This window comes from Panthera onca, chromosome B1 (genome assembly GCF_046562875.1).
Source record: "Panthera onca isolate mPanOnc1 chromosome B1, mPanOnc1 haplotype 2, whole genome shotgun sequence".
In the NCBI taxonomy this organism is placed as follows: domain Eukaryota; kingdom Metazoa; phylum Chordata; class Mammalia; order Carnivora; family Felidae; genus Panthera; species Panthera onca.
The window spans coordinates 128,693,759-128,706,572 of record NC_138342.1 but is presented as its reverse complement, the minus strand read 5'-3'; the positions used below and the strand labels follow the sequence as shown (position 1 = coordinate 128,706,572).

Here is a 12,814-nt window from a genome sequence, read left to right as displayed (position 1 = left end):
GGTGAGCTCTATAGATTTTGGATACTAGCCCATTGTCCGATATGTCATTTGCAAATATCTTTTCCCATTCCGTTGGTTGCCCTTTAGTTTTAATGTTTATTTTTGAGAGAGAGACAGAGTGAGAGTAGGGGAGGGGCAGAGAGAGAGGGAAACACAGAATCTGAAGCAGACTCCAGGTTCTGAGCTGTCAGCACAGAGCCCGACATGGGGCGCGAACCCACAAATTGTGAGATTGTGACCCAAGCTAAAGTCGGACACTTAACCAACTGAGCCACCCAGGTGCCCCGTTTTAAATTTATTTTTAATATATTTTTTTTTAGTGTTTATTTTTGAGAGAGAAAGAGAGAGACAGAGCATGAGCAGGGGAGGGGCAGAGAGAAAGGGAGACACAGAATCCAAAGCAGGCTCCGGGCTCTGAGCTGTCAGCACAGAGCCTGAGGTGAGACTCGAACTCATGAACTGTGAAATCATGACCTGAGCTGAAGTTGGACGCTCAACTGACTGAGCCACCCAGGCATCCCTTAAATTTTTTTAAATGTTTATTTATTTTTGAGAGAGAGAGAGCACAAGCAGGGGAGGGGCAGAGGGTGAGGGAGACACAAAATCCAAAGCAGGCTCCAGGCTCTGGGCTGTCAGCACTGTCTGACACAGGGCTCAAACTCACGAACTGTAAGGTCATGACGTGAGCTGAAGTCGAATGCTTAAGGAGCTGAACCACCCAGGTGCCCTGATATTAAAAAAGTTTTTAACTAGGGCTCCTGTGTGGCTCAGTTGGTTGAATGTCTGACTTCAGCTCAAGTCACAATATCACAGTTTGTGAGTTCAAGCCCACATCAGGCTTGCTGCTGTCAGCAGAGAGCCTGCTTCAGATCCTCTTTCCCCCCCTCTCTCTGCCCCTCTCCCACTCATGTTTTCTCTCACTCTTTCTCTCAAAAATGAATAAACATTTAAAAAAAAAGAAAAAAAATTCACCTTATTAGTAATCAAAGAAATACCTTGTAAAGCAGCAATAAGATACCATTAACCTATCCATTTAACAAAGATTCAATACAATTCAACACTAAAGAACTAATTATATGAATGCTAAAATAGAGGAAGTACAGGGGCACCTGGGTGGCTCAGTCAGTTAAGCGTTCAACTCTTGACTTCAGCTCGGGTCATGATCTCATGGTTGGTGAGATTGAGCCCCTAGTAGGACTCTGCACTAGTGGTGCTGAGCCTGACTGGGATTCTTTCTTCACCTCTCTCTGCCCCTCCCCTGCTCACGCTGTCTCTGTCAAAATAAATAAATTTAAAAAAAGAGAAAGTACAGATTATTACATTATTATTTTCTCACCCCAAAAAAAGGATAAAAAATGGGACAAGATTTTAGTCACAAAGATGGTCATCGTGGTGTTTTTATAATAGGAAAAAGCTGGAAGCAAACTAACTATGACCATTATTAGGAGAATGTTCTGAGGCCACAAATACTAGATTTAGAAAATAAATGTCATGGGAGGAAAATATGTTATAGGGAAATTGGATATATAGCGTAATAAGACTAGAAGGAAATACATTTGTTAACATGCAATTGCCTAGTTGCCTTTAGGTGGTAAGATTATCTAGGTGGGTGGGTTTTCCCCCCCACCTCTTCACTTCTTCATACATTTTCAAACTTTCCAGGTGTTTGGGAACATTTGTAATATTTGTATAATGAGAGAAAAAATGGCTTAAAAACTTTATGTAGCATGACTTCAGAAGTGTCTAAACTGAATTAGGAATGTGGATGACTTCCATTGTTTATTTGCAGCATATTGTAGAAGAATGAGCCTGATGGGGTCATTGTCAATATGTCACTGGTAATTGGGCTGTGTGTCTCTTAATTCTTTCATCACCACGCACTGATTAAATCAAACAGGGAAGAAGGTGACTACAGTTCTCCAGAAGGAAATATTCGCTTTGCTGCCTACACGTCTTGGGAACAAAAGTACCATTCGTTAGTATTGATTACTCAAGTGCAAGAACAAGAGGGGTTTTTGTTTGCTTTTTTTGTTTTTGTATTATAAGCCATCAGTTGTTGCAAACTTAAGATGTGTTAGGCACTGTGCCAAGTGTGCTTACATGCATGACCTCATTTGATCCTTGCCGCAACACTAAGGTGAAGCTGGGGGTGGGTCTGAAACCTAGGCCTGTCTAGCTCCAACCCTTTGCCTTAGCATTATCCTCTCTTCCCTGCTTAAGCTCCTCAAACATGGGCTTCCCATCTTGACTTGGCAGAGACACCTTTTTGCAGAGCAAAACCTTCCTCCAGTGTGTTTGGGGTAAAAGCATTCTTGTTGGAGCATTCCATCATACTAACCCACCATGTTTGGGTCATTACCCTGCCAGCCTTAGAACTAACTATACCTCATAAAATTAAAAATGTGAATTAATGAAGTCCCATGCTATGGAATCTGATAGCCTCTGAATCAGGTAAAGACCAGGGATTAACAGCCTGTTCATAATTTGGGTAAAGAAGAGCTTCACTGAAAATTATGAGCTTTACCAGAGTTTTCTCATAGTGTCATAAATACTATATGCTTTTACCTAATGTTTTTAATGTAACTAATGTCATAGATCATACTTAGAGAAAAGTTTTTGCTTAAGTACTATATGTACTTTAAAAGCGGAAAAGCTAGAAATCCCATCGTATCTGTCATTTAGAATTATATTTTTAAGAAAAAAAGTTATTGGAAACTTTTATTTCTGAAAGCTGGTAGCAACATAAAATGTTAGGTGATTTAAAGAAGCGTTCAGGCTTTGAAATCTTATGACCCCTTAGCTTTTTCCCCCATTGCTTTTTAAGCTTTGTAGAAATCAATGTCAAATAAAATCTCACATTCCTTACCAAACTTCTGATTTGTAACAGGATAATAGTCTTTCTGGAGAATGGTGTGAAGCGCTTCACAGTTTTACAGCAGAGACCAGTGAAGACTTAGCTTTCAGGAGGGGAGACCGGATCCTGATCCTTGAGCATGTGGACTCTGACTGGTACAAGGGCAGACTGCATGACAGGGAGGGGATCTTCCCGGCAGTCTTTGTGCGACCCTGCCAAGGTGTGACAACTACAGAAATAACAGTTACTCTCTAAGGGGAGAAAGCCTGAAACCTTTGAAATGATATGTATTTCTTTTCCCTCTGGCTATGCTCAGTTTAACTTGTTTGCCTACATTTGAAAGAGTTGATTCATAAATTTATGGAAACTCTCTTCATATACTTTGTTGGCGTTATGGGGGGAGGGGAAGACAAAAATGCCTTCACTTAATAGTGGCTAATTTTGTCTACTAAATGTATTTTGTATAGTTTTTTTTCCTGCTAGGAAAACATCACCTTTTTGCAAGTTAAATAAATTCAAAATTAATTGAAATTATTCTGTCCTGAGAATGAAAAGCATGGGGGGGGGGGGTGTGTGGGAGGACTGGTTCTTAAAATGTTTGATTTGTGTTTTAGTCTAATGTCTTTCTATACATATTTGAATTTTTGGTATCTTCACAGCTGAGGCAAAAAGTATGTCTGCTTTAGCACTTAAGGGGAAGAAGGCCAAAGCCTTATATGATTTCCATGGGGAGAATGAAGATGAACTTTCCTTTAAGGTCAGAATGTGTGTCTTTTTGTAACCGCATTAATAAATTTTGAAGTGTCTTCTACTGAAGGGTGGAACATTTGGGTGAAGTATTGATCATTAGCTAAGAATGAACAGATCTCAGACCCTAATTCTAATGGACGGAATTAGAGAAGGTGAATAGGGCACATTTAAATTATCAGCAAGGTGTTTAGGCCCTTAAAACCTTCCTGACTTGATAGCCCTCCAATCCCCGACGACTTCCTTATTCCTAGGCCTTGTAACATCCGACCTCAACAATATTGGAGTTTTCATTCATCCCTAGAAAAGGATGATTCTCTACATGGCCTTGGCAGCCTGCTACTGTCCTCTCTGAGATCAGATGGTACCACCATTGGCGGCTGCAGTAGTGTCCCTAAGACACTGGAGTATTGTCCACAAAGACACTGATTAGAATTTGAGGAAATGATCCCAAAAGGTTAAGTTCCTTTGCAAAGGTTTTTTTTTAGAGGCCTAAAATTTACTTTACTGAAGAAGTACCTCTTCTTTTTTGTTTGTTTTTTGAGTAAAAACTGAGTATTTCCATGATCCTCTTTCCCCAGCCTACAACTGGACCATGGTCAGAGGACAGCACTCAGGACAGTACTTTGGAACTGTTCTTTTTTTTTTTTTTTTTTTTTTTAATGTTTATTAATTTTTGAGATAGAGAGCATGAATGGGGGAGGGTCAAAGAGAGGGAGACGCAGAATCTGAAGCAGGCTCCAGGCTCTGAGCTGTCAGCACAGAGCCTGTCGCAGGGCTCCAACTCACAGACCGTGAGATCATGACCTGATCCGAAGTCGGAGGGTCAACCGACTGAGCCACCCAGGCGCCCCTGGAACTGTTCTAAGAGGAAGGAGGTTGGGTGTCGTAGTAGTTGCTGTCAGAACAGCCCGTGTCAGACGCTGGGAAATTCTCCATCATCAGAGATAAGCAGCCAGAGACGGGGCTACAATAGAGAGGAGTGACTGGGCAAGATGAGACTTGATGTTGTGTGTACCCCCACACCTGTCTAAAACAAAATGGGGATCTTGGGGAGTCACGGAGTAAGGGACAATGCAGAGATAAAGTCTGTATAAAGTTTCTGACTCTCCTATTTTGTTACGGAGTTTTCCATTCTGAGAATTTCTTCTTTTTCATTTTAAAATGTCATTTCTTTTTAAAATAATGTCATTTCTTTTATAAAATGTAGTTAGTAAATGATGATATTTCTTAATGCAGAATTATAATTTGGTGACCCTGTATCAGTTCCTTTTTTTTTTTTTTTTTTCCCTCTTAATTTCTTGGTCCTTAAAATCCAAATGTTTGGAAACCATTGCCCTTGTCCCTTTCAGTCATGGGCATCAGTGGCTCATACTTCATTCTTGTGATCTTTACTGCAAGTGAACAATCTGGATTCAAAGTATTTACATGTTATTTTGGCCTTAATGTCAGTGTAATAACAGACCTCATAGTATCCTCTAGAAAATAGGTTGTCTTCATTTTACAAATTACTGTCTGAAAGCAAGGTAATTCTAGAGTTTTTTAGTTAAGGAATTCTGCACAGCTGTCAGTATTGTTAATCATTAATATTTTATTAAATATTCACAGAATATTAGTAGAACTTTTTTTTGAAAAAAAATTGTGCTAGCCATTAGTAAACTGACATGGTATGTACATAAGGACCAGAGCCAAAAAAAAAAAGTTTCATTCAACTATTATGTCATAATTTAGGAACCAGAAGGAACTTATTTGTAATATAAATTTTGAACAGCCAGAATTTTTACGGATTTTGGCAGAGTATAGTAAATTAATGACATTTGATAGTCAGCATTTTTCCTTTCCATTTTCCATAAAGAAAGGCCTTAAATCAAACCATTTTTCCAAAGGGCAATGTACTAGTGCTACAAATAAAATCCATTTAGCCTGATAAAGATATTCTTAAAAGTAGCCAGGGTCATCTTGAACCATTATAGAATCTTAAACCCAGATTCTAAGAAATGGTTAGAATCCATAAAGAACAAAATAGTTTCAGGAGATAATTGTAAAAATTATGTCCTCATCTGTTGAGGAATTATAATATTCACATGAATGAGACATACAGCATCTTTGACTAACCTGATGAGGGTAAATCAGTGTTCTGAGTCAGGGAGAAGCCCTTTAAAGACAGGAAAGAATGTAAATTTGATCGTGAGGCCACAGAAGCATGGAATAAACCAAATGGTAGAGGAGGATACCATTATGTGGAAGAATAAATGTAGAATACAAAATGCTCAGGATGTTGGGAAAGGCAATTATAATAAAAGCCTTTCTAAGTAAAAAGTCCACTGTAAGATGTGGTGGCCATGTTGCCCAATGGTTAGCAATACAGGCCCTCGAAATCACACTAGATTGGAATCCTGTCTCTACCACTAACTAGATATGTGACACCAAGGAATCTATGTAATCTCTTTGGGCTTCAAGTTCCTTCTCTTTAAAATACAGAAGTCTATAAGGATCTCTCTCTTAAAATGGCACAATAATAGTAACCACCTCTAGGATGCAGTGTTGTTTAAATGAGTTAATTCCTATGAAGTACATAAGGTAGGACACGACCTATCATAAGCACAGGACTTATTCTCTTACCTCCAAGTCTTTGTTTAAATGTCACCTTCAATGGGGCATTCCCTGACTGCCCTAATGAGAAGGCAGTCCCACATTGTCTGTCCTCCTCTGCCAGCTTATTTATTTGTCTCCCTACTCTAAACTGAAGTCTTTATTCATTGTTGTAGCCATAATGCTCAGAACAGTGTCTGACATATGGTGGGTACTCAATAAGTAATTTTTACGTGAAAAACTATATATATATAATATATATGACAGCTAATACTATTATTAAAGAAGTATTTTAGATTAGGAGTAATTGGGGGGAGGGCACAAAATGCAAACAGGAAAATAAAACTACAGCAAGGGTGAGAAAGGCAAAGGAACAGGCTCTGAGGAGAAGTGGCATACAAGGAAATGGTGTCATAAGGTATAGATCATCTTTGTGGTGTATTATTTAATCCTCTGGGCAAATCAGGATCAGTGAGTTACATAAAGAGAAGATTAACCATGCCTGTCCAGGTAGACTGCTTACCATGCTTATTCTCGACAGAAACTAATCATTATTTCCAATTTTTGTCTTCTTACAGGCTGGAGACATCATAACAGAGCTGGAATCTGTAGATGATGACTGGATGAGTGGAGAACTAATGGGAAAATCTGGAATATTTCCCAAAAACTATGTTCAGTTTTGACAAGTCAGCTAAAGGTGAAGCTTGACTGTGTTTTTCAGCACAAGAACTCACTTGAACTATCACTTTGACTATCAGATATGTTTTTGCACTATTTTTTTAAACTGAATGAAATACCTATGCTGTACATGGTACACTAGAATTTTCTGAAAGCAGAATATGATTTTGTAGTCAGCTTTCATTCACAGTAGAAACCTGTACATGGAAACCCATAAGCAAGCCTTGATGTTCTATCAAGGAAGACATCAAGCAGGATTAGCAAGGCAGACAGACACTTCCCCTGGGGAGAGCGTCAGGTGACATGGCAGCATGGGGAAGCTTACAAGCAAAAGTTGCACTTAGACATCTTTTCATCAGCACAAGGAAATTAACCATGCTTCTTCCATTTTTTACTTTAGTTTAAAAAGAGGACATTTGATATTCTCCGTGCTGTAACTATCAGGACATAGTTGGTAATCTAAATTTCATTGTTGATATTCAAATTAATTCTAACCACTTAAGCGCATTATCCCTTATTACCAGGGCAAATCTGTGCTTCAGGTGAGGCAGTTTATTAACTAGTTGGGGCCTTTATAAGCACGTGGTGAATCAGCTCGTGCTCATCGAATGCTCCTTGTGTTACTAAGTATTTCCCCTTTGTCTAAGGATTTAAGGGTGATTAAAATTTGATGTATCTTAGTCAAAAGAACCAAAATCATCTTGAAATGCCTTGCTAATACAACTAACCAATCATTCCACCTACCTGCCATACCTTCTCTCTTCCATGTATATTTTATGTTAACAGGGTTATTATAAAGCACATTTTCTGAATCTGCAATCATTCTTTTGACAATTACTGGTACCCAAAGAAAAATTCATTTTCTTTGCGTTACCCCAGTAATATATAAAAACTGTCTTGTTATAGTGGTACATTATGAATTGCATATATCTCAGAATACAGAGCAATGGTTAAAACAGAAAACACCAAACCCCCACAGCTCATTTCTTCCCATTATAATCAGAATGAAAAATAATTTAAGAAGACCGAAGGCTGATAGTTATTTGGGCTTTTTCCCCCAGCTCATCCCTGAACAAAATATTAGAGCAAATGAAAAACCACTTTCCTGGTATCCATTTGTTATGCATTCCAGGCTTAAGATAAAAGTGGTTCTTTATGTGACTGAATCAATTACAGTTTATGGGCTTAAGCCAAATAGGTCGAAGACAATCTTCAAACAGATCAATGGAATAGAATTTCATTGGAAATGTAAAACACTTGCCCAACAATGTTCATGACTTTCTTCTATTTTTGAGAAGAATTCATATACTAGACCACTTGTTTGCTTTTGTTATGATTTCCCATTGTCCAAAAAGTTAGGCAGCCAGTTGTCAAACCATTATGTGAACACCATGTGGGGTTCTGTAAGGGAAGAGATGTTTACTGTCTTTGATGGAAATTCATCTTCCATTTACATGATTACAATTGATTTGGGAATATGGGAGCTGTTTTGGTTAAAGAGGACAGTATAAAGAAAACTCTTGTCAAATCTCAAGAGTAATTTTACGAGAAATGAATGACAGCGTTATCTTGACTAAATTTTTATTTGCAGCAAGGTGCACAACAATAAGGAAGTGGGGATGTGTCTGGAATAGGATGGGGGTATGTTATTTTGCCTGTGTAATTTTAACATCATATATCAAAGATCATGAAAGCCTAGCTTTATTGGAGAAAAATATTCCTCTTAAATTTTGGCCTTGTGTTAGCAGAATGATAAGTGCAATAGTTGTAAATCTACTTGACACTATAATAAACTGAGCTGAACTTTTCAAAGTCCTTTTCTCATACTCGACTAAGTTTTTTGAGAATGGAGATGGTACCTTTGTATCTCCAGCCCTTTGCACCATGTATGTAGACTCAATAAAAGTTGGTTGGTTGGTTGGTTGGTTGGATGATTGGTAGATTGGTTGGTTAGATGGAAAGCTTTCACATATAGCAATACTATCTCAGATCCCCAAGATCCAGTATTTTTCCTCCTTAATTTGTAGACAAAAATCTTCATTGAAACAAAATTCACAGTTTGTATCATTTCACTCCTTCATGACACCTTTTTTGCTTGCCACTTATTACCCAGTCAACTGACAAAATGCCGGAATGTTGCTCAGTATGGGTTTTCATAGGTATTTCCTTGTTCTCTGTATTGATTGAACATATTACAATTTTTTCTATAGGAAAAAAATTTTTTTTCTATAGGATTTATTATACATCAGTACTCTTTTAACAATAATTGTTTGGTTTTTATTTTAGTATCTCAGTTTCTTAAGCTGAGATAAATATACCTAGTGAAATAGCAATGGATATTTGAGCTAATTATAAGGGAATATTTGTTATAATCATTAATAGTTTATTCCTTTCAATTAATGCCAAATGTACATGAACCATATGATTCATAATTCAATGCCATTTTGAATATTTAACACTGGATTTTTTTCAGAACTAATAGGAAATCATTTTCTAACCTATGCCTTTTTACTTCACTGTAGTTAATAGAGGGGAAAAAAAAATACAAAGCCTAAGTCAGAACAACAGCACCATCTAGGGGCCTCTCTCCTTATTGCAAGCTCATCCTGTTAAACCACAGAAGAGTGCAGACCAGAGCTCTCAACCTGCAGAGATTAAATGATTTGCCTAAGGTCATACAGGTATGGCAGAGCTGAAAGCGAAACCTAGCTAGTTCTACTGATTTCCAGTTGAGTACCTTTTTCGTTGTGCTAACATGATACATTAAACAAGTAGATTTCATCTGTTTTATTGTCTATAAACAAAACGTTTCAGATGTGGGGCCCCTGGGTAGCTCATTCGCTTAAGCATCCAACTATTGGTTTCGATTCATGTCATGATCTCATAGTTCATGAGTTCCAGCCCCACGTTGGGCCCCACACTGCCAGTGTGGAGCCTACTTGGAATTCCCTCTCTCTCAAAATAAATAAATAAACTTAAAAAAAAAAACAAACCATAACTTCTCAGATATAACACTTATGATTAGAATGAGTTGCAGAGAATAAAGCCTTAAATTTATTTCCTCAAAAAAAAAAAAATCCTGCTTAGCTTCTCAATTTTATGTACACAATTTATATTGATGTTACCTAGACGCTCAAACATGAATTGATTCATTAATGGGCATTCCTTTTCAGTGTAGCAGAGAATATATGAATGCTTGAAGCATCAGATCATGAGAAGGTTTGACTGTGGGCTGTGCTCTTGGTAACATCAACGATTCCTAAACCTAGCTTTTCATACACATATAGAGCAAAAAACTGTTGTATTTTGGAGTCTAATAGATTAACTCAGACACTGTTAAGCTATTTAATAAATGTATATTTGAGGATGGGATACATTCTAGATTTTTTTTTTTTAAGGAATCTTAATGGAATGTAAGCCATGGATTATTTATCTTCAAATACTGTAAATTAGGCAATAACTTGAAATATTTTTCAGGAGAAGTAAGAACTAAAGTTTATAATTCAGAAAGGAAAATTACCTTTGGTTGTATATCCTCTTTTAACAGAAATAAACTAAGAGTCTTCATACCAAAATAGTGACCTATATTTAGTTCTGCTTTACAATTAGAATAAAAAGGGCAGTGACATTTATTTCTCCGGTCATATCTAAGTTTTTTATTTAATAGAGCCCTGACTCAGAGGACCACTAAGGCCCACCACATTGTTCCCCCTGTCCCAGGTAGCCAGCAGTGAGGAGCAGAGTTGTTAACTTTCAAAGAGTGTCAGAGCATTTAACTAACCCTTCAATTCAGTACCCTACCTGAGATTACTCTATACAGACATACCTCAGTGATACTGGGGGTTCAGTTCCAGACCACTGCAGCAAAGCGAATATCACGATAAAGCAAGTCAAATGAATATTTTGGTTTTTTGGTGCATATATAAGTTATGTTTACACTATACGGTAGTTTATTAAGTGTGGAATAACATTACGTCTAAAAACAATGTACATACCTTAATTTAAAAATGCTTTATTGATAAAAAATGCTAACCATCTTCTGAGCTTTCAGCAGGTAGTAATCCTTTTGCCTCAATGTTGATGGCTGCTGACTAATGAGGGTGGTGGCTGCTGAAGGTCTGGGTGGTTGTTGCAGTTTCTTAAAATAACACAAAGTGAGGTTTGCCACATCCATTGACTCTTCCCTTCATGAACGATTTCTCTGTAGCATGTGATGCCGTTTGATAACATTTTACCCACAGGAGAACCTCTGTCAAAATTGGAGTCAGTTATCCCAAATCTTGCCACTGTTTTATCAACTCAATTTTCAAAATGTTCTAGAGTTTTTGTTGTCATTTCAACAGTCTTCACAGCTTCTTTGCCAGGTGTAGCTTCCATCTCAAGAAACCACTTAATTCATCTATAAGAAGCAACTCCTTATCTGTTCAAGTTGTATTATGAGATCACAGCAATTGAGACACATCTTCAGGCTCCACTTCTAATTCTAGTTCTCTTGCTATTTCCACCACATCTGCAGGTACTTCCTTCAATGAAGTCTTGAACCCCTCAAAGTCATCCTTGAGGGTTGGAATCAACTTCTTGTAAACTCCTGTTCATGTTGATAATCTGCCATCTTCTGATGAATCACAGTTATTCTTAGTGGCACCCAGCATCATGAATCCTTTCAGAAGGTTTTCAATTTACTTTGACCAAATCCATTAGAGGAGTATATATTTATGGAAATCATAGCCTTATTTCTTAAATAAGAACACTCAAAAGTCCTTGATCCATGGATCAATTATTCCTTGATCCCTGGGCCACGGAACGCAATGTTGTGTTAGCAGGCATGAAAACAACATTAATCTTGTACTTCTCCATCAAAGTTGGGTGACCAGGTACATTGTCAGTGAGCAGTAATATTTTGAAAGGAATCTTCTCTGAGTAGTGGGTCTCAACAGTGGGCTTAAAATATTCAGTAAACCATGTTGTAAACAGATGTGCTGTGATCCAGGCTTTGTTCTTCCATTTATAGAGCAAAGGCAGAGTAGATTTACTATAACTCTTTTTTTTTTAACTTTTTTTTTAAGTTTATTTATTTATTTTGAGAGAGTGTGCACGAGCAGGGGTGGGGCAGAAAGAGAAAGAGAGAGAGAATCCCAAGCAGGGTTTGCACTGTCAGCACAGAGCCCGATACAGGGCTCAAGCTCCCAAACCATGAGATCATGACCTGAGCTCAAATCAAGAGTCAGGCATTTAACTAACTGAGCCACCCGGGTGCTCCAGATTTAGTATAGCTCTTATGGGCCCTATGATTTGGGGAGTGGTAAATGAGCACTGGCTTTAAGTCACCAGCTGCATAAACCCCTAACAAGAAAGTCAGCTGCTCCTTTGAAGTTTAAAAAAAATTTTTTTTTAATGTTTGTTTATTTTTGAGACAGAGACAGAGCATGAATGGGGGCGGGTCAGAGAGAGAGGGAGACGCAGAATCTGAAACAGGCTTCAGGCTCTAAGCTGTCAGCACAGAGACTGACGCGGGGCTTGAACTCACGGACCGCGAGATCATGACCTGAGCCGAAGTCGGCCGCTCAACCGACTGAGCCACCCAGGCGCCCCTCCTTTGAAGTTTTAAAGCCAGGCAGTGAATTCTCCTTTCTAGCTGTGAAAATCCCAGATGGCATCTTCTTCCAATATACAGCTGTTTTGTCTACATTGAAAATCTGTTTAGTGTAGCCACCTTCATGAATTACCTTAGCTGGATATTCTAGATAACTTGCTGTGGCTCTAGGCTTTTCTTCTATAGCTTCCTCACCTCTCTCATCCCTCATAGAATTGAGGACAGGTAGGGCCTTGCTCTGGATTAGGCTTTGGTTTAAGAGAATGTTGTAGCCGGTTTGATCTTCTATCCATATCAGCAATGAGGCTGTTTCTCTTCATCATTCGTGTGTTCACTGGAGTAGCACTTCT

At 38.2% G+C, this 12,814-nt stretch overlaps 1 protein-coding gene across 3 annotated transcripts in view; it reads left to right on the top strand.

Annotated features, from left to right (window-relative positions):
• Positions 1-8,686, top strand: part of SH3D19 (SH3 domain containing 19) — a 186,735-nt gene extending 178,049 nt beyond the window's left edge. For all 3 annotated transcript variants that reach the window (XM_078445699.2, XM_060654012.3, XM_078445700.2), the window contains 3 exons: positions 2,888-3,074; positions 3,514-3,611; positions 6,772-8,686. In XM_078445699.2, coding sequence (XP_078301825.1) covers positions 2,888-3,074; positions 3,514-3,611; positions 6,772-6,876 — 390 coding nt within the window. In that variant the 3' untranslated portion in view covers positions 6,877-8,686. The remainder of the gene's footprint in view (positions 1-2,887; positions 3,075-3,513; positions 3,612-6,771) is intronic.
• The last annotated feature ends 4,128 nt before the right edge of the window (positions 8,687-12,814 follow it).